Source organism: Rhincodon typus, chromosome 9 (assembly GCF_021869965.1).
Source record: "Rhincodon typus isolate 14 chromosome 9, sRhiTyp1.1, whole genome shotgun sequence".
In the NCBI taxonomy this organism is placed as follows: domain Eukaryota; kingdom Metazoa; phylum Chordata; class Chondrichthyes; order Orectolobiformes; family Rhincodontidae; genus Rhincodon; species Rhincodon typus.
In genome coordinates, this window is record NC_063340.1 from 68,605,298 (window position 1) to 68,627,906 (window position 22,609).

The window sequence follows — 22,609 nt, forward strand, 5'->3', positions numbered from 1 at the left end:
CTAGAATATTTCAACCTATTTTTAAAAAAATACAACTGGTAAAGCAGCACTGTACTGACAAGTTTGAATCTATAGTGCAAATTACACTCACTTGGATCAATTTTACATCGATTGGTATCGATGCTAGTTATAATTAATGGTTACTTTCACATCAACCTAAATTCCTGCTTGTTCTGTGAAGTATATTCTCTTTGTTATACAATAAAACTTCAGTTAGATACACAGCAGCAGCAACGTCTACAAGCTCATTTCACACAAAAGTGCCAAAAGATGCCATACCATAAAACTTCAATTATAATTTTATATTTTTGGCATTTCAAATGTTTACGGAAAATTTAAAAATTAAATGTGGGTGTAATTTGGTTAACGAATATAGGCAGAAGGTAGGGCAAGCAGGAATTTTTAAAATTTATAATTGAGTTGTATTAATTTTAATAGATCAGGGTTAGTGACATAAACTTAATGTTTGAATTAAATAATAAGGCTTGTTTCACATCACAAATAGTATTAGAACCACATTGCTAGCAGTCAGCAATGAAACAGTTTTCTCATTGAGTGTTTTACGTACAATTCAAAAACGGAAGTACTATTAGAACTAAGAGGAAAGAATTTCAATTTCATGTCTGCAATTAGCAGATGCCAGTCATGACCATCAAAATCACAGTCTTCGTACACGAAACCACATATCACTTTTGGAACTGTATCGGGCGGTACGATGGCTTCGTGGTTAGCACTGCTGCCTAACAGAGCCACAGACGTGGGTTCAATTCCACCCTCCGGTGACTGTGTGGATTTTGCACGTTCTCCCCTTATCTGGGTTCTCCGGTTTCCTCCCACAGTCCTAGAATGTGAATGTTAGGTGGATTGGCTATTAGCTAAATTACCCATAGTGTCCAGGGATGTGCAGGCAGGGTGGGTTGACCGTTGGAAACGCAGCGTTATAGGGACAGGGTAGTGGGTGGGATGCTTTTCGGAGGGTCAGTGTAGAGTCAATGGGCCGAATGGCCTGCTTTCACACTCTACGGATTTTATATCAACAATAGCATTGCCTTTCTCCCATTCAACACTAACCATTCCATTTGTCACATTTACAAGAACATTTATCAAAAAGTTTTATTTGCACACAGGCTTTGATTAAACGTTACAAACCTGCTGCAAACCCATCAAATATCCTGTTCTTTCGCAATACTGGATGGCTGTTTGTGCTAATGAGAACACCAGCTTGGGCATTCCTGAAGATATCATTTTCTTCAAGGAGTCCTACATAAAAAGTTGAAAAAGAGAAAGTAATATAACAAAGGATCGTAACACAAAAATCTATCAGCAGCAAAAAATCCTCAAACTACTTGGCATTAAACAATCCCATATTTAATCCTTTGAGCTCTCTTTTCAAAAGTACAAAACAAGGTAAAAAAATTCTTCACACAGGAAGAAAAACACCAAGCAATATTAATGAGCAAGTATCACTAGTGGATGTGTATTTTCAGTGCAATATATTCCTCCATAATCCATTTGAGTAGATAACAAAATATATAAAAGCAAAAACAGAAATTGCTGGAGAATCTCAGCAGGTCTAGTAACGTCTGTGGAGAGAAAATAGGATCAGAGTCAATGTTTTAGGTCCAGTGACCCTTTTTCAGTTCTGGACCCAAAACATTGATTCTGCTTTTTCTCCACAGTTGGTGAGCTTCTTCAGCAACTTCTGTTTTTGTTTCAGATTTCCAGTATCCGCACTTCTTTTTTTGTGTAGCAAAATATATGAAGTAAACAGTAATTGCATTTCATACAAGTTTGGCTGCAGTTTGAAATTCAAAGCCAAATCCTGCCATTATGCAAAGCAATTCTATTTATATTCATATTAATTGCAGGATACTACCTATCGCTCATTCAAGAAATTAGTATCTACCCACATAACGTGCAATGAAATCTCACCACCTCTACACCTATTTCAGAGTAGCAGAGAGGAAATTCTTTGAAGAATTTAATTCCTCAAAACCAATTATCCCCAAAGTTAAATCAAGCTAAAATCCAAGACCTAATTATACATCCAGTTTCATAAATGACGAGCACTAGAGGTTCTAAGCATGTGCTAAATTTGAAGATCATACAAAGCTAATGAGGTTGGCAAATTGCAAAAGGAAACAAATGCATTTGGGAATTGGACAGACAATGGCACATTTTTTTTTCCAGTTCACTCAAGGGATATCAGTTTTGCTGGCTGTGCCAGGATTTATTGCTCTTGAAAAGTAGCAAGCTACCTTCTTGAACTGCTGCAGTGCACCCTCCTTTAATGTTAATTGCAACATCAATGATACTTAGGCTCCTGAACAACAAACAGAACGTGCTGCAACAATGCTCATTGGCAGTAACTGAAGCAAATGTTTGCAAGTATTACAAGATCAATAATGATAATAGTGGGGTAATCTTTCTACTTTATGAATAATGGCTGCAACATCACAACACTATATGCAGTATAAGAGTATGCAGGTATCAAGCAAATACAGGAGAGAATTCTCCAAGTGATTTGAGTAGCTAGAGAAAATTGAGTTATAAGCACATACATATCATAGATAATGATGAACTGTTTCATTTTCTCCAGAACAACAGGACCAGAGGCATGACCTGCAATTGAGGGGTGAATTTCTAACAAAATCATACATTTGCTGCTAAAATAACAATACCGTAATGGTACTATTTTTGAATAAAGTGTAAGTCATCCAATGGCTAACAGCAAGAAAGTAGTATCCTGAGAAATACAAACCTTCACAAGTTGTTGGGACTATTTGTGCCACTCTGCAGTTAGACTTCAAATACTAATGAAGAGAGAGGAGTGGTATCTGCACCACTTCATTCCATGAAGCAAAGGCATTCAAAGTAAAATACTTCAAATGTCGGTTGTGATCAGAGGATAGTGTGATAATAACAGAGACAGGTATGGGAATCCAGGAGGAAGAATTTCCATTTTGCACTTCACCTTGCAACCTGTGGGGGCTACAGTAAGGACAACAAGCACAATAACCATGGAATGAGGGGCATTCAAGTCAGGAAAATGAGAAGGACTTTAATAATGGTCAGAGCTGTATAATTAGAAGGATAGAGTCTTAGTCTTGACTGCAAAGAACTGAATCTCAAGGGCTGCATTGCTAACCTAGGTACATCCTTAGACCTGAAGAGGAGCAAGAAAGACAGAGTGGAAAATCATGTTATTTTGATCCATGTCATCCACCTCTCACTGATATCCAAGAAAAAGGTTCTGCACAGAATTGTATGAGCAGCTAGGGTTTAAGTTAAAAAGCAAAATCACAAAGAAAAAAGTCACAAGCACACTGCCATACATTCAATAAAATGGAGCATTTAGTGCTTGGCTCAAAGATTAGTGTGGCAGAATTGGGTTTCATTCATGGGCCGCTGGCACCATTACTGAAGGAAAGAGGATGCTGCTCCATTGGGATGGACTTCACTTGAACTCTGATGAGAACAATGTCCTCGCAAATCAAGTAGGTAGAGCTGTCAAAGGACTTTTCTTGAGAGAGGTATGCTTGGAGGGTTCAAGTGAGAGGAGAATTTTAGAAAGTTAAAGAAAGGATGAGGCAACAGTATAGGTAAAAATACAGGTTATGATAAACCTAGTGACAAGAAGTGGCAGAGTGTACAAAAGTAAGACTACAACAGCAAATAGGGTCAGATTAGGTCTAAAACAGTAAAGCAACAACACTAAATGTTCTTCATCTGAATGTACGGAGTATTTTTCATGAGACAGATGAACTAAAGGCATAAATAGAAATAAATGTGTATTATCTGATTGCAACTGTCTAATTAATTGGCTAAGTGATCAAGAATGGAAACAGGATTCAAGGATTCCCAAATTTCAGAAGGACAGGCAGAAAATAGGTTGACCAGCTTTGTTAATAAAGGACGAGACCACTACAGTCATGAGAAAGTATCTTTGCTCAGAAGATCGAGATACAGAATCAGTTTGGGTAGAAGAAAGAAGTAGCAAGAGAAAGAAGTCACTGGTGAAACAGTTCATCCATCCCCAAACAGTAGTTACTTTGTAGGACAGAGTTTGAATTTTTTTAAAAAATGGAAGATTGTAAAAAAAGGTATAGCAATAATCATGGATGATTTTAAGCTTTCAGACTGAACAAATAAAATTTGCAATAGCAGCTTTGAGTACGAGTGAATGGAGCTATTTCAGGCCAGTTTCTTAGAACAATACATTGTGAAATCATCCATGGAACAAGCTATTAAAATCATGTAATATGTAGTAAGATAAATTAATGACCTCATATAAAAGGATATTCCAGAGAAGAGTCATCAAAACAATGAATTTCACATTCAGTTTGAGGGTCATTGAGTCACAATTACAAAAAAAAACCCACGTGGCCAATGAAGTCCATGCTAGCTCACTGGAGAGATCCTGAAGATCCTATTCCCTATTTTATCCCAAAAGTTCTGCAAGAAGTGGACATCCAGTTCCCCTCTTAAACCATTAATTATCCACTGCCATGACCCTCAAAGGTACAGGCTTCCACCTCATTACCACCTGCTGTGTAATGAAGTCTGAAACTAGTGTCTTAAACTGAAACAAAGGCAATTACAAGGGTTTAAGACAGAGTTGGCTAAAGTGGCTGGGGAAAACAGATTAAAATGGTAAGGTGGTTAATAAGCAGATGTTTCAGTGATATTTCATAATTCTTAAAGATATAACCTACTGAGGAAGAAAAAGACTCAAGAAGGATGCACCATCCATGGCTACTTAAAGTACAATGGTATCAAACTGAAAGAAGATTGTTAGGCCAGAAGATTGGAAACATTCCAGAAACCAAAGGACAACTAAAAACATGAGCATAAATCAGCAGAAATTATAAAACAGACAGCAAGAGCTTCTGCAAGTGCTTAAAATGAAGAGGAGAGTTAAATAAACATCAGTCTCTGAAAGGATGAGCATGGGGAATTAATAGGAAACAAAAAAATGGTAGACACTTTGCGTAAATATTTTGTCAACAAAAAAAAGCAGCCCAATTATAGTGTGAAAATCATGAGTTGAAAATAGTAATCTGAAAAGAAAGACTAGAGAAAAAGCACTTCTGCAAACTTTGGCAAGTCCTATGTACCTGATGGACTGTATACTAGGACTTTAAAACAGTTGTAGAAATGTGGTTGCAAACTTGCAAAATTTCCTGAATTCTACAGAGGTCTTGGCAAATGAAAAACTAAATATAAAATCAATAAATATAAGACCCGCGGTGTTCCACAGGGATAAGTGCGAAGTCCATTCATATAAATGGCAAACAAAAGTGATTCAGACAAGAATACAGAAGGCATGTCTAGTAAGACACCAAACTTGGATGACACCAAAATTGGTGGTATAGCAGACACTGAAGAAAGTTATCCAAGATTACAAAGTGATCTTGATCAACTGGGTCAATGGACTGAAGAGTGGCAGATGGAGTTTAATTTGGATAAATGCGAGGTATTATATTTTAGTAAAACAAAGGCAGCAATTACACAATTAAAAGTAGGGCCTTGGGTAGTGTTGTAGAACAGCGAAGCCCAAGGGTTCAGGTACATAATTCTTTGAAGTTTGCATCACATATAGATAGGGTGGTTAAAGTGGAGTTTAGCTCGCTTGCCATCACTGCTCAGACCTTTGAATATGAAAATTGGGACATTATGTTGAGGTAGTACAGGACATTGGTGAGGCCTCTTCTGCTGTACTTTGCCTAGTTCTGGCCTCCCTGTTATAGAAAAAATATTATTAAGACAGAGATGGCTCAGAAAAGATTTACGACGATGTTGCCAAGAATGGGGGGGTTTAAGTTAGTAAGGAGAGGCTGGATTGGTTGATTTTTCTTTCACTGGCACATAGGAAGGTGAGGGGTGGCCTTACAGAGGCTTATAAAATCATAAGGGGTATAGATAAGGTGAATGGCAGATGTCTTTTCCCTAGGTTCGGGGATTTCAACTCTAGGGGGCATATTTTCAAGGTGAGAGGAAGAAGATTTTAAAAAAGACAAGGGGCATTTTCTCTTTACACAGTGGTTCGCGTGTGGAAACTTTCAGAGGAAGTGATAGACGGATAAGTTACGTTTAAAAGGCATTTAGATAAGTACATGAATAAGAAATGTTTGGAGGGATATGGATCAAGCACAGATAGGACAAGTTTAGTTTGGGATCATGGTTGGCATGGATTAGATGAGCTGAAGGATCTGTTTCCATGTTGTATGACTGTGTTCAAGAAAGGAGGAAGACAGAAAGGAGGTATCTACAGGCCAGTTAACCGAAAATATATCATTGGGAAAATGCTGGAATCCATTGGAATTAGCAGAATATTTAGAAAATTATATGAAATCTAGATGACTCATTGCATGAAACTGAAATATTGTTTGGCAAATTTCTTAAGAATTTAAAAAAAGGTTTTTTTAAGAAAAGAACGTTACAACTATTGTGGATAAAAAGGAGCCACTAGATAATGTATATTTGGTTTTCCAAAAAGACATTTGATAATTTGTCGCAAATAAAAAACGTTACCACACAGAGATCATGGTACCAGGGACAATGATGCATAAATTGAGGACTGGCCAACTAACAGAAAACAGATTCAAGGATAAAATAATTGTCAAGCTGACAAATTTACCTAGTGGGGTGCCACTGGGATTGTCAACGACTTACACTAATGACTACTGCTGAAAAAGACATTTTCTCAAAGTTTCACACCATGCAATTTGCAAAAAATACCAACATAAAAGAAGAGCAGCATTTGTACTGTACAAGGGGAGTGGGCTGTTTGTTCAAGGCAACAATTCTACCAATGCACCAATTAGAGGACTAGGATTTGTTTTAAATAAGGCAGCTGTACTCTGACTCCTCAAGCCATTATCCTAAACCAAAGAATTGTTGTTTTGTTTGTTTCAGATTGCCATAATCCACAGTTCTTTGTTTTATTTCACTAGGTTGATATCCGAGATCATGGGGCTATCTTGGAGGAAAGTTTGAGCAGATTGAGTCTACGTAATCAGACATTAGAAGGAGAACAAGTGATCCTGTGAACCCTGGATACTGAAGGATATACAGCACTGGATTAAGAGAAAAAGGCTAATAGTAGATACCGAGGACTCAAAATAGCAGAAGCACGAGAAGCGTACAGAATGTGCAAGAGGGAACTTAAAAGGGAGATTAGGAGAGCTAAAAGGGGACATGGAAGGATTTTCCTTTATTTTACCTGCCAGTACCTCAAATTGTTTTACAGGCAAATTAGGGGTAAAAGGATAATGAGGGTAAGAGTCGGGCCCGTTAAGCAGTCCACTGTTAATTTTGGTGTAGAAGCAAAGGATATAGGTAGGTTCCTAAATGGATATTTGCATCTGTATTCATTTGTAAAAGGGATGATAAGGTTATAGAAATCAGGAAGGTAGTCTGTGATCCACCTAAAGAAAGTAACATAGACAAAGTGGAAGTTTTGAGCAGCCCAGAAGACTTAAATGCAGATAAATCGTACCCCAGGTTGTTGAGTGAGGCAATGGTGGAAATAGCAGGGACAGTTGCAAAAACTTTCAATTCCTCTCTGGCCACAGAGAGGTGCCAGAGCATAAATGGACAGCCAATGTGGCACACTTATTCAAGAAGGCAGTGGGGCAACTATTCAAAGCAATCTGGAGAGACAGAATTAGTCTGCATTTGGAGATACAGGGATTAACTAAGAGTAACCATGGTTTTATTATGAACCATGTTGCAAAGCTGGGTAGAGTATTTGTGGATTGGAAGGCAGGATGTCAGAATTTGGTGTTTGTAAAATATTACTGTTTATAAAATGCTAGGTGGGTTGGAGAGAGCAGTGTGTCGTCCCTTTAAAAGATGATGTGCTTTTTCTATGCTTAGAAATTCAAAACGGATGTCTGTGGGCAGCAGCTTGTGGGTTTTCAGGAGCTCTGCACCTGCATCGAAACATTTGTATCAAAAGGCTGTACAGTCAGCAGGCCAAACAGCAGTTTTGTTTTAGAGATAGTAGGAACTGCAGATGCTGGAGAATCCGAGACAACAAGGCGCAGGGCTGGATGAACACAGCAGGCCAAGCAGCATCATAGGAGCAGAGAGGCTGACGTTTCGGGCCTAGACCCTTCATCAGAAAAGGGAGTTTTGTTTTGTTAGGTTATCAAGATAATAAGTTTTGAATTTAGCCAATTAATTTGAACCAGGCATCCAGATACCAAAACCCAATTAAATTTAAATCTGATGGTTTTGACAACATAGGACTGATCCTATCGTAAGGAATATCGATATGCCATCAAGGGATAAAAGAAGGGGCAGCTGGGCAAAGACAGGAAAGCAAGCTGCCATCTGCAAGAGTTAACAGCTCTCAGCTCTCAAGAGAGAATCACAAGCTCTCACAGTCTTCTCGAAGTTTTAGAGAAAGTACCATCTAAATAAAGAGGTACCTACGGCACAACCAGTTAATATTCTTGACAGGTGAATTCAGTAGAAAAGGCGTTCCTGATAGAACATTCCACAGAGAAGGCAGAGAACATTCTGGAAGACACACAACCTGGCTGTAATTTTGAGAGACTAAATTCTATTTTTATTATTTTTGTTCTACATAAGTGGGACTTGTATTTGTTGGAACAGCAAAGCACTAGAATCTTGTTTTATTCGGGAATAGTTAGTAGTTGGAAGGGGTTTATTCGGTTTGTTCACAATTTAGTTAATTTGTTCACTGTTAGATTCAGATAAATAAACTGTTACTTATTGATTATAAAGTGACTATCAGGGCTTTATTTTAGTTAACCATTAGAAGTTGCTGGAAAAAAAAAACAGGTTACATCCCTTCTCACACTCTTTTTAACAGATTATAGGGCAACGCACTCTTCTCTGGATGTTTCAGTTTTAGTTACCAGAGAAAGGTCAACCTTCACTTTATAACAACCAAAAACAGAAATTGCTGGAAAAGCTCAGCAATTCTGGCAGCAACTGTGGAGAGAAATCAGAATTAACGCTTCTGGTCCAGTGACTCACTCTCAGGACTAATGGTAGCTGGGAAAACATCAGTTTATACACAAAAGATGGAGGAGGGGTAAGAAGTAAAAAATTGGTGGGGATAGAGCCCAAAAAGAGAGCAAGAACGACAGTTGGGCAGACAAAGGAATAGATAATAATCTGGCTGGAAGGGTGAATAGCTATTAATGGGGACTGTTAGTGGCTAACAATGGATTGCATATAATAGCAGACTATGTTTCAACAAGGCCTAGTTTGTGGGGTTAGGGGCAAAGACATGGGAGAATTCAAGCCCCAACATTATTGAACTCTGTAGGGTCCCCAAGTGGAAAAAGAGGTGTTATTTTTCCAGCTTGCACTACAGCAAGCCTGAGAGAGAGATATTGGCCAGATAACTGGGAAGTGTGTTGAAGTGACAGGCAACTGGAAGGTCAGGGTCATTTTTGCGGGCAGAACGTAAACGTTCTGCGAAGTGGTCACCCAGTCAACGCTTCATTTCCCCAATCTAAAGAAGACTACATTGTGAGCAGTAAATGCAGTAGACTGCATTGTATGAAGCATGGGTAAAATGCTGCTTCACCTGGAATGTATGTTTGGGCCCTTATATACTGGGGAGGGAAGAGGTAAATGGGCAGGTGTTACACCTTCGGTGGTTGCAGAAGGTGCTGTGGGGGGCTGCCGAGAGTGAAGGAAGAGTGGACCAGGGTGTCCTTGAGGGAATGGTCCCTATGGCAGGCAGACAAGGGATTGGGAATAGGTGTCTAGAAACAGCATCTCGCTGGAGGTGGCAGAAATGGCGGCTGGCTATCATCCGGACGTGGATGCTGGTGGGATGCAAGGTAAGGACAAGTGGATCCCAATCGCTGTAGTGGGAGGGAAAAGAGGGGTTGAGGGTAGGCGTGTGAAAGATGGGTGAGACCCAGTTGAAGGTCCTGTCGACAATGGTGCTGAGGAATCCTCAGTTGAGGAAGAAGGTGGACATCTCGGCAACTCCCTTTGATGAAGTGGACTTCATCAGAACATATGCCACGGAGATGGAGAAATTGAGAGAATGGGATAGAGTCTTTACAGAAAGCAGGGTGCGAACATGAATCGTCCACGTAGCTGAGGGAGTCAGTGAGTTTATGGTGGATATTAGTGGCCAGTCTATCCCCAGAAATGGAAACAGATATGTTGAGGAAGGGAAGAGAGGAGTCAGAGATAGACCACGTGAAAGTAAGGGCAGGGTGGAAATTGGAAGTGAAATCGACAAACAATTTTGGACGAGAGGGGAAAGCAGCACCCATGATATCATTATGATCCTGGAGAAAGAGTCGTGGGTGGGGGCCAAAATAGGACTGGAACAAAGAATGTTCCACCTACCCCATGAACAGACAGGCATAACTGGGGCCCATGCGGGTACCCGTGGCCAACCCTCTGATCTGAATAAAACGAGAAGTGCTAAAAGAGGAACTGTTGAGGGGGAGGACGAGCTCAGCCAATTGGAGGTGCTGCTTCCCTCTATCGTCTGGAATCGGAAAAGTTCTGGATTTTGTTTCCAATTTCCACCCTGTCCTCGCTTTTACCTGGTCTGTCTCCGACTCTTCCCTTCCCTTCCTCAACATCTGTTTCCATTTCTGGGGACAGACTGGCCACTAATATCCACATAAACTCACTAACTCCCGCAGTTACCGAGACTATACATTCTCGCACCCTGCATCCTGTAAAGACTCCATCCCATTCTCTCAGTCATCTGTCTCCATTGCACATGTTGTGATGAAGCCAACTTCGACAAGGGAGTCTCTGAAATTTCCACCTTCTTCCTCAACCAAAGATTCCCCAGCACTGTTGTCAACAGGGCCCTCAACCGCATCTCCCACACTTCCACCCTCACTCCTTTTCTTCCCTCCCGCAACAGCGATAGGGTTCCTCTTGTTCTTACCTACCATCCCACCAGCATCCACATCCAGAAGATCATCAGCCACCATTGCTGCCACCTCCAGCAAGATGCTGCCACTAGACACACATTCCCTGCCTCTCCCTTGTACGCCTTCTGGAGAGAATGGTCCCTGCAGGGCACCTTGGTCCACTCTTCCTTCACTCCCAACAGCCCCGTGGCACCTTCTCCTGCAACCGCCGAAGGTGCAACACCTGCCCATTTTCCTCCTCCCTGCCCACCATCTAAAGGTCCAAACATACCTTCCACGTGAAGCAGCACTTTACCTGTACTTCACAAAATCTAGTCTACTGTATTCGCTACTCAAAATGTGGTCTCCTCTACATCAGGGAAATGAAGCATGGGTTCTGCTCGCAAAAAAGATCCTGAGCTTCCAGTTGCCTGCCACTCTAACACACCACCCTGTTCCCTAGCCAACATCTGTGTCTCAGGCTTGCTGCAGTGTTCCAGCAAAACTCAGTGCAAGCATTTTCTGCTTGGGGACCCTGCAGCCCTCCAGACTCAATACCGACTTCAATAATTTTAGGGTCTGAACTCTCCTATGTCCTAGCCCCCTACCCCAACACCAGGCTTCGTTATCACATGGCCTGCAATTACACACTACCTACTGTTAGCCACTAACAGTGTCTATTAACAGCTATTCACCCTCCTAGCCAAATCATTATCAACTCCTTTGTCTGTCCAACTGTTCTTCTCTCTTTGTGCTCTATTCTCACCTATCATTTACTCCTTAACTCCTCCTCCCACCCTATCTTCTGCATATAAGCTTTCCTAGCTACCATCAGTTCTGAGGAAGGGTCACCGGACCCAAAACATCAACAACTCTGATTTCTCTTCACAGATGCCGCTAGACCTGCTGAGCTTTTCCAGCAAATTCTGTTTTTATTCCTGATTTATAGCATCTGCAGTTCTTTCGGTTTTTATTTAGGCAGGGAAATGGAGTTGAAGCCAAGATTTTTCAGAATGGCAGAGCAGGGTTAAGGGGCCATACAGCCAAATTTCGCTTCCTTTTCCCAGGTTATGCTCTTTAGACAAACAATGTCTTGCTCTCAGTTTCCTCAGGAGATACCTGAAATTGTTGCATTCGTGCAGACAATAAAATTCATTGTAAAAAGGTAGGACAAGTATCTGTCCATGGAAGGACATTTTTCAAAACAAAATTCACATCCCTGCAATTCTAATTAACAGCTACAAGCTATTATTCTCATTTGTCACTTGTCTGGCTTTTTCTATCCTCTTCTTCCTTAATCTAATCTTTTGCACTTTTCACTTCTTTTTGTATCTGGTTTTACTTGATTGGATTTCCTTTGCACTCATCCCTCTTTTCCAATCTTAAATCTCACTGTTAATGACATACATTGTTAGCTTCATCATTTACTACAGACTCACATCCATTGTGTTTCATGGCAAAATAAACTCCAGGACAAATGAAAGTGTGTAGTAAACGTGCATGCTCCTAAGTTTCCATGTGGGCCAATACTTCATTCAGCGAGTGGCATATCTAAAGAAATGGCTTCCTTGGAAGACAACGAAACAAAGTGTTGAGTCATTCAAGTGCAATGCAGACAAATTTCTTTTAGAAAACATACAGTACTGGGATATAAACATATATGACCAAATTGAGATAGAATACCGGTCTGGGAGAGCATGTTACTTTGGACCTATTGTTCCAAAAAACATCCTCCAGTGGTGCATTTTCCTCATCACATTTAGTCTATAACAGATCAAACACAAGAAAAACTGATTCCATTATGATTGTATCATCGAACGGCAATTACTGACTAACCATCAGAATAGTATAGATGTACCTTAGGAATCAGCAAATCAAAAATGCTACATCGTATCTCAGAACTAATCACTTTAATCAAATTGAGGTGTGAGAGTCTCACAACTTCAGGAGTCTCAATTCCACCCATTATAATAGGTGCATACACAAACACAATTTGCTTGCAATGTCCAGATTAACATGGTACAACATCCCTGGTTAAAATGAAATTTAGAGAGCAATATCATTTTTTTTTAATTCTATAAAGCAGGATAACACCAAAAGAGACATGGAGAGGAACTCGAGCTCAACACAACTGGTAAGGTATGAATGGGCTTCTGATGAATACTTCAAATATTATATTTTAACCAGGAGTTTAACCACTGCACAACCATCTATGAAGTATTTCAGCCTTCGCATCACTCACTTTTCCCCTCCAATTTAAGTGTCTTGGTACTTCTATCTTGAAATCTCCAATTGAAATGTATCTTAGGGTAAACTTTCTTTTTCAAAGATTCAGTTGAGTACACATTGCTAACAGCCTTTAAGATGAGCTGCTGCCTTGCTGCGTGCTTCTTGTTAGTTTGTTTCTAGGATGAAGTTAACTAGTTATACAAATGACCTGTAACATTCTATGTGGGACCTTTACCAAAGTATCTTAAATTCCAAATAGAATTAAACTTGCATGAGAAACTCTTCAGGACAGGAAGTTCCTCATTCTCCAATCATAACTCGACAAGAAGCCAACTGAACACAGTTTAGAAGAAAACAATACTTTAAACATTAATTAATTATTTTTTAAAAATGACAATGAAAAATTTTGAAGGGGTGTTACTGAACTACGAGAAACAGCTTCCTAAATCTTCAATTGCAGAAAGCAGTGCAACAACAGACATCCTTCTGGATCTTTTTCCCATCATTGCTTTGACTCTCTTTTTTATATTCATTTGAGAGATGTGGGCATCGCTGACTGGCTCGCATTTCTTGCCCATCCCTAGTTGCCCTTGAGAAGGTGGTGGTGAGCTGCCTTCTTGAACCGCTGCAGTCCTCCTGCTGTGGGTTGACCCACAATGCCATTAGAGAGGGAATTCCAGGATTTTGAACCAGCAGCAGTGAAGGAACGGCAATATATTTCCAAGTCAGGATGGTGAGTGACTTGGAGGGGAACTTGGAGGTGGTGGTGTTACTAAATGTCTGATGCCCTTGTCCTTCCAGGTGGAAGTGGTTGTGGGTTTGGAAGGTGCTGTCTTGAGGATCTTTGGTGAATTTCTGTAGTGCATCTTGTAGATAGTATACACTACTGCTACTGACCGTCAATGGTGGAGGGAGTGGATGCTTGTGGATGTAGTGCTAATTAAGCAGGCTGCTTTGTTCTGGATGGTGTCAAGCTTCTCGAGCGTTGTTGGGGCTGCACTCATCCAAGAAAGTGGGGAGCATTCCATCATGCTTCTGACTTGTGCCTTGCAGATGGCGGACAGGCTTTGAGAAGTCAGGAGATGAGTTACTCGCCGCAGTATTCCTAGCTTCTGGCCTGCTCTTGAAGCCACTCTGTTAATGTGGTGAGTCCAGTGGAGTTTCTGGTCAATGGCAACCCCCAGGATGTTGATAATGGGGGATTCAGTGATGGGGTAACACCACTGAATGTCAAGGGACGGTGATTAGATTCTGTCTTAATGGAGGTAACTTGGATATCTGAGCCACAGTAAAATAGAGCTGAGCAGAGCAAGCCTCAGCATTCATCCAAGCTAAGACCAGATGAGCTTAACCTAATGATCAATGTGTGCTCTTCGTCACATTTTTAGAATAAATCACCCAAGCACTCAAAAGAAGGGAATGCTGCTACGACTGTAACCAGAAAGACACATCGAAAATACCAGCAATTGCTGTCACTGATTCGAGCTGCAATCCAACAAGCCATGATTTATAAACCATGAAGTCAGTCAACAGCGAGTTTGCCAAGTATCACAGATGATTAAAATATGAACATCAGGTCATATCTGTTCCATCACTAAGACCACCTATTTTCAAATCCACCAATGTTTCAAAAGTTGATAAATTGAACCATTCTTCAAAAGTCTATGTTTCCTACAGACTTTATTCTTATACTCCACAGGCGAGTTAACATCTTCTGTGAGCACAAACTCAGCTAAAACTCAACTGTCCCATAATTCACATCAAATTCCATGGTGATAAAGGACTGCAATATATAAAACTAACTTGGTTCTCAAACTAGTAGCATCTGGATATTCTTTTGAATGAAGACATTTAGTAATTAACTAATTCAGCCTTTTCAGAACCATAATTTTAAAACAGTTTATGTCAGAAAGCAGAAGACAGGAGGCCTTGTGTAGGCTTACGACAGTAGAAGAAAAAAAATTAAGTCATTAGTTAGCAGAAGGTAGAACGAATAAGTTTTGTTTTCAATTTAGTTAAAAGCTTTCGAGTTCAGTTTGAAGGAGATTTGACTGAAGTTGAATGAGAAAGATTTATCCTCGAACAAGGAGTCTGTTCCCGGCAGTGAAGACATTAAGTCAAAGAACAAGAACAAAGAAAATTACAGCACAGGAACCGGCCCTCCAAGCCTGCGCCGATCCAGATCCTCTATCAAAACCTGTCACCTATTTTCCAAGGATCTGTATCCCTCTGCTCCCTGCCCATTCATGCATCTGTCTAGATACATCTTAAACGACACTATCGTGCCCACCTCTACCCACCTCCACTGGCAACGCGTTCCAGCACCCACCACTCTCTGCATAAAGAACTTTCCACGCATATCTCCCTTAAACTTTTCCCCTCTCACCTTGAAATCGTGATCCCTAGTAATGGAGTCCCCCACTCTGGGAAAAAGCAAAAAGCTTCTTGCCATCCACCCTGTCTATACCCCTCATGATTTTGTAGACCTCAATATTGTCCCCCCTCAACCTCCGTCTTTCTAATGTAAATAATCCTAATCTACTCAACCTCTTCATAGCTAGCGCCCTCCATGCCAGGCAACATCCTGGTGAACCTCCTCTGCACCCTCTCCAAAGCATCCACATCCTTTTGGTAATGTGGCGACCAGAACTGTACGCAGTATTCCAAATGTGGTCGAACCAAAGTCCTATACAACTGTAACATGGCCTGCCAACTCTTGTACTCAATGCCCCGTCCGATGAATGAAAGCATGCCGTATGCCTTCTTGACCACTCTATTGACCTGCGTTGCCACCTTCAGGGTACGCTGGATCTGAACACCCAGATCTCTCTGTGCATCAATTTTCCCCAGGACTTTTGCATTTACCGTATATTTCGCTCTTGAATTGGATCTTCCAAAATGCATCACCTCGCATTTGCCTGGATTGAACTCCATCTGCCATTTCTCCGCCCAACTCTCCAATCTATCTATATTCTGCTGCATTCTCCGACAGTCCCCTTCACTATCTGCCACTCCGCCAATCTTAGTGTCACCTGCAAACTTGCTAATCAGACCATCTATACCTTCCTCCAGATCATTTATGTACATCACAAACAACAGTGGTCCCAACATGGATCCCTGTGGAACACCACTGGTCACAGTTCTCCATTTTGAGAAACTCCCTTCCACTACAACCCTGTCTCCTGTTGCCCAGCCAGTTCTCTAGGCATCTAGCTAGTACACCCTGGACCCCACGTGACTTCACTTTCTCCATCAGCCTACCATGGGGAACCTTATCAAACACCTTACTGAAGTCCATGTATATGACATCTACAGTGCTTCCCTCATCTATCAGCTTTGTCACTTCCTCAAAGAATTCTATCAAGTTGGTAAGACATGACCTTCCCTGCACAAAACCATGCTGCCTATCACTAATAAGCCCATTTTCTTCCAAATGCAAATAGATCCTATCCCTCTATCTTCTCCAGCAGCTTCCCCACCACTGACGTCAGGCTCACCGGTCTATAATCACCTGGATTATCCTTGCTACCCTTCTTAAACAAGGGGACAACATTAGCAATTCACCAGTCCTCCGGGACCTCACCCGTGCTCAAGGATGCTGCACAGATATCTGTTAAGGTCCCAGCTATTTCCTCTCTTGCTTCCCTCAGTAACCTGGGATAGATCCCATCTGGACCTGGGGACTTGTCCACCCTAACGCCTTTTAGAATACCCAACACTTCCCCCGCCCCGCCCCCCATGTCGACTTTACCTAGAGTAATCAAACATCTATCCCTAACCTCAACATCCGTCATGTCCTTCTCCTCAGTGAATACTCATCAAGAATCTCACTCATTTTCTCTGACTCCTCGCATAACTTCCCTCCTTTGTCCTTGAGTGGGCCAACCCTTTCTCTAGTTACCCTCTTGCTCCTTATGTACGAATAAAAGGCTTTGGGATTTTCCTTAACCCTGTTTCCTAAAGATATTTCATGACCCCTTTTAGCCCTCTTAATTCCTCATTTCAGATTGGTCCTACTTTCCCGATATTCTTCCAAAGCTTCATCTGTTTTCAGTCGCCTAGACCTTATGTATGCTTCCTTTTTCCTCTGTGCTAGTCTCAATTTCACCTGTCATCCATGAGTTCCCTAATCTTGCCCTTTCTATCCCTCATTTTCATAGGGACATGTCTGTCCTGCACTCTAATCAACCTCTCTTTAAAAGCCTCCCACATATCAAATGTGGATTTACCCTCAAACAGCTGCTCCCAATCCACATTCCCCAGCTCCTGCCAAATTTTGCTATAGTTGGCCTTCCCACAATTTAGCACTCTTCCTTTAGGACCACTCTCGTCTTTGTCCATCAGTATTCTAAAACTTACTGAATTGTGATCACTATTCCCAATGTAATCCGCTACTGAAACTTCAACCACTTGGCCGGGCTCATTCCCCAACACCAGGTCCAGTATGGCCCCTTCCCGAGCTGGACTATTTACATACTGCTCTAGAAAACCCTCCTGGATGCTCCTTACAAATTCTGCTCCGTCTAAACCCCTAACACTAAGTGAATCCCAGCCAATGTTGGGAAAATTAAAATCTCCCATTACCACCACCCTGTTGCTCCTACATCTTTCCATAATCTGTCGACATATTTGTGCCTCTATCTCACGCTCGCTGTTGGGAGGCCTGTAGTACAGGCCCAATATTGTTACTGCACCCTTCCTATTTCTGAGCTCTGCCCATATTGCCTCACTGCTCGAGTCCTCCATAGTGCCCTCCTTCAGCACAGCTGTGATATCCTCTTTGACCAGTAATGCAACTCCTCCACCCCTTATACCTCCCTCTCTATCCCACCTGAAGCAGCTATATCCTGGGATATGAAGTTGCCAATCTTGCCCTTCCCTCGACCAAGTCTCAGTAATAGCAATAACATCATACTCCCAGGTACTAATCCAAGCCTTAAGTTCATCTGCCTTACCTACTACACGTCTCGCATTAAAACAAATGCACCTCAGACCACCTGTCCCTTTGTGTTCATCATCTGCTCTCTGCCTACTCTTCCCCTTCGTCACACTGACTTCATTATCTAGTTCCTTACAGGCTTTAGTTACTACCTCCTTACTGTCCACTAACCTCCTCATTTGGTTCCCATCCCCCTGCCACATTAGTTTAAACCCTCACTAACAGCATTAGCAAAAGCACCCCCTAGGACATTGGTTCCGGTCCTGCCCAGATGCAGACCATCCGATTTGTAATAATCCCACCTCCCCCAGCGCTCGGTTTGTGAAAACTTCCAGACTGAGTGTTTGGTCAGTAATCGACACTGGTTGGTCAAAGACGAAAAAGTCTAAGATCTCAGTGGTGAGAGGATTTAAGGAAGACACTTTACAACTCACTGGGCAGGAAATGTTTGGGGGGGCGGTGGGGAGGTGGAGAAAAGTGGTTAAGTCAAACCTATAGTTTGGACAGGAGGGGAAATCTTCTCTGGTTTTTTGAGTAACTTTACATTTATGATTTGGGGAGTAGATGGGAATTTGTTTGACATGCCCTTGAAATCTTTCAAACTGTCATATTAAGACAGTTTGTTTTTTTTTCATTATTTGTCTTCTTTTTATTGTTAGTGAGATAGACTTCTTTTTATTGTTACAACTAAATCTGATGCCTTGTTTGTTTTATTTCTGATTTAATGTGACAGGATTTCACTGAAACACAAACAATTTCATCTATTAAGTCAGATTTTATTCTGGGATCCAACTTGTCCAGTAGTAACACAAGCTGGGATCATAACAGCATTCACTGACCTATATTGACCCCTAGTTCAGCATGCCTCAATTTTAAAGATTCTCAGTTTTAAGGAGAAAAATATATGGATGATAATGGAATAGTTTAGGTTAGATGGGCTTCAGATTGGTTTCACAGGTCGGCGCAACATCGAGGGCCGAAGGGCCTGTACTGCGCTGTAATGTTCTATGTTCTAAATACTGCCGCGCTCTCTTCCCTCCTTATTTCTGTCGTCTCCTTCAGCACTACAACTCTCCAAGATCTTTGCACCTTCCAATTCTGGCTCACGTATTCAATTTTAATTGCCCCACCATAGGCAGCCATATCTTTTGCAGCCAAAGCCAAAAAAATCTATTTTGCTCCCCAAGACGCACTGCCTCTCTGAAGATGGTCCAGCATATTACTTGGATTAAGTTTTTGTTCATTGCATTCATATCTCATTAGGTGGCTCAATGTCAAATTTTACTTAGATACCCTTGTGAAGAACGTGGGATGTTTTAACACGAGTTATTATTGAAATACACCTCAAAATTACTTGCTGATATCTGACCTTGGAATGTGGATTCACAATAGATACAAAAATGAATGGAGAAGGATTTAGTTTCTCCTGACTGACATATCTTTATCTCTGCTCAAGAATCTCAAACGAAATAAAACAATGGACAAGACTACTGAAAGATTTTTGTTCAAGTTATCCTTCAGTTGCATCATGAATATCATGTTCATAGTATGCAATGGAAGATATGATCAATGGAAATAAGTAATAAGTACAGCTATTTCTGTTCAAAGTAAAGCACCAATGTCTACAATGCAAACTGGTAATAAATACTGTTTATTTGATCAATTTCAGAGAATGCCCATTTAAAACATTGATAGTTTTAGTGTAGTCTACATCGGTGTGCTTTAACCATTGATCCTCATCCTGACCATAAAATTATCCTTCTTTCATCTTTGTTTAAAAAAATCTATCATGCATTCATATAGCAATCACAAAGACCCTAGTGCATAACCACACTATAAATTTGATTGTTGAATTATGATAATCACCAATATGTAGGCAAGTATGCAGAGTCTATGGTTCCACAAGTAGCAAATATAAGGAAGTAATGTATAGATAATCTGTTTCAGTGACACTAAGAGACAGAACTTGCTACTTTCCTGAATAGCATGATAGAATATTTTATATCTACTTGATCAAGCAGATGAGAAGATTACCATGTAATATCATCCCAACAATATAACATGAGCCAAATTATATGTTCACTTTGACAGTACAACCAGGATTTATCAAACAAGTTAACCAGACTACAGGCAGAAGAAACAACAATACTTAGGACTAAGAAACCTGTAAAAAACATACATTTCACATAAATAAATCTTCACGATATAATGAATCCCTTTTTAATGCTAGGATCTGCATTCAAAGTTAGTCCATTCCAAAAGACTACTACTCTACAATGGATCTGACCATACTATAATTGAACTACGTTCATAAAATGATTTTTTTCCTTAGCATCAGTATCTCTTGCTTTAAAGATCATATAATTCTCTTCACTGAATAATATTATTTTAAATTCATAACACTAACTAAAATTAAATGAAAAGCTATCAATTATTCTGAAATGTTATATTATGTAGACTAGAGGTTTGCTTCTCAGTCATATATGGCTCCATGTGTGCCAACAGTCCTCGTCTCCTCACCCAAATGGCCAATACTCAAGTGATCTAGACAGAATTAGCAGGGAACTCAATTGTGAGGGCAAATTTACACCCAATTTGTCCTCAACTGATGCGTTCATACAGTAAGATCATGGGATCATGACCAACAAAAATCCTTTATGATTTTGTTTGGTCCAAAGATATGGAAGTAGATTTTAGCATCTTTTCATTTGCCCAGCTGATATTAGCTAACACATCACCAGGGATGAAACCAGGACCATGGTCCTTTTGGCTTAGTTCCACACAGACTGTCCATTTCCCCATTTAGTCTTTGGGAATCTAAACTGTACAAGTTATTTTAATCTTAAGCTATAAATCCTTACCCCTGCCTCCGTTAAATATGCAGATACCCCCGTCTCGGCCATCATGGATTTTGTTCCGTCTGAGTGTGGGATTACTGTCTGTTTTAATCCAAACACCGGCCATTGCATTGTCAAATATTTCATTATCTTCTATAAACCCAAGACCTGTATTAATTGACATCAAAAATAATTTCACTTGGATCTGAAATTGAGGAGAAAATAAAAAAAAAACAGAAAAACAATAATCAAGAGACCTGCAGCCAAAATGGACACTTACCAGAATTGTAAACAAGAATGCCACCATTCTGCCCTCCCCATATTTTATTGCGTCGAATCTTAGGGTTGCTTCCAGTTCTGTGGATCATAAATTATAAGTGATCCTAAGATTAATGTCTTACAATGCCATGAAATACTTGAAAGAATTCAACTCCCAATTAGTGCTCATTTTCTGACTGGGTCAAGCACTGGATAATAACTGCATTCTTTTTGAGTTTGTTTCGGACAAAGTACCTCACTGATGATTCTAAACTTTCAAAATCAGAATTTTGTACCGTTAGTACACCATGTAGAGTGCTGGCAAGCACAAATTGTTTTGAAGCCTCAATAAAATCCACACCTTCACTTCTTGCCTGGAAATTTCTCTCATTTAGTATGCTACTCATGACATCGGGCATAGAAGGACTTCTGCGTCTCCTCAAAACATTACCATTTGAATTGACCTACCAGTTATTGCAGAATGCAGAACAGAACAGATCTCTAGAAGATAAAGATGACAAACTACAAAAGAATAAAATGATGCCTTATACAACTAATGACAGCACTCAATACAAAACTAAAGTTAAAAAAACTGCCATTTTCTGTGCTCTAATCAAATCATTCTTTTGACTTGCATACAACTAATGATGTAGAAAATAAATGCTTCCACATAACAACAGTGTCTTCAATTCTATACATAACATATACCATGTTTGCTAGTCACAGCACGAAATGACCTAAGCATCCATGGATTACAGAAAGAAAAATGCCTAGCCACAGATCCTGCATTTGTGTGTAAAAGATTTTTTTTTAATCCATTCATGGGTTGTGGGCATCAGTGGCAACGTCAGCTTTTACTGTCCATCCCCAACTGCCCTCGAAGGGGTGTGTGGGACACTGTCTTCTCAAATCATAGCAGTATGAAGGAATTGCCATAATTCTGTTAGGAAGAGAGCACCAGGGTTTTAACCCAATATACAGACGTGGAAGGGGGCAGGATTGAACTGATTTACTCCACACAATCACTGCCCAGGCTATTTGGACAATGCAAGAGGACAGCCAGCATGCTCTGTCACAATTTAAGAGAGCACCAAGACAGAAGACAAAGATAGATATTGAAGCTAGAACCCCGATGAAGGTGAACATTTTTCTTACCTAATCTGAACCCCTGAATACATATGATTGTAGATATCATTGTCTTCAAGCACTCCATGGCCATTGTCATAGAAGTAAACACCCACCTTATGAAACAAACACTCTGTCATGAATATTGTCAATACTGCTGAACCTCGAGATTTAATAAAACATGTATATGAATTGATACATACCTGCTTGCCACTATGTATTCGGTTTCTCCGTAGCACTGGTGTACTTCCTGTTGTCACCCACACACCTGCCAGGGTATTGCTGTATACTTCATTTTCTTCAATTACACCCTGTCCCTTTTCATGCTAAACAACAAACGTTAA

At 40.5% G+C, this 22,609-nt stretch overlaps 1 protein-coding gene across 1 annotated transcript in view; it reads right to left on the reverse strand.

The window, feature by feature from the left end:
* The window catches only part of LOC109919223 (F-box only protein 11), a 52,729-nt gene that overhangs the window by 11,679 nt on the left and 18,441 nt on the right, over positions 1 to 22,609 (reverse strand). The window contains exons 9-13 of the mRNA XM_048601339.1: positions 22,469 to 22,591; positions 22,296 to 22,381; positions 21,163 to 21,239; positions 20,907 to 21,050; positions 1,150 to 1,260 (exon numbers count right to left, since the gene is read on the reverse strand). Of these exons, the coding sequence (XP_048457296.1) occupies positions 1,150 to 1,260; positions 20,907 to 21,050; positions 21,163 to 21,239; positions 22,296 to 22,381; positions 22,469 to 22,591 (541 nt within the window). The remainder of the gene's footprint in view (positions 1 to 1,149; positions 1,261 to 20,906; positions 21,051 to 21,162; positions 21,240 to 22,295; positions 22,382 to 22,468; positions 22,592 to 22,609) is intronic.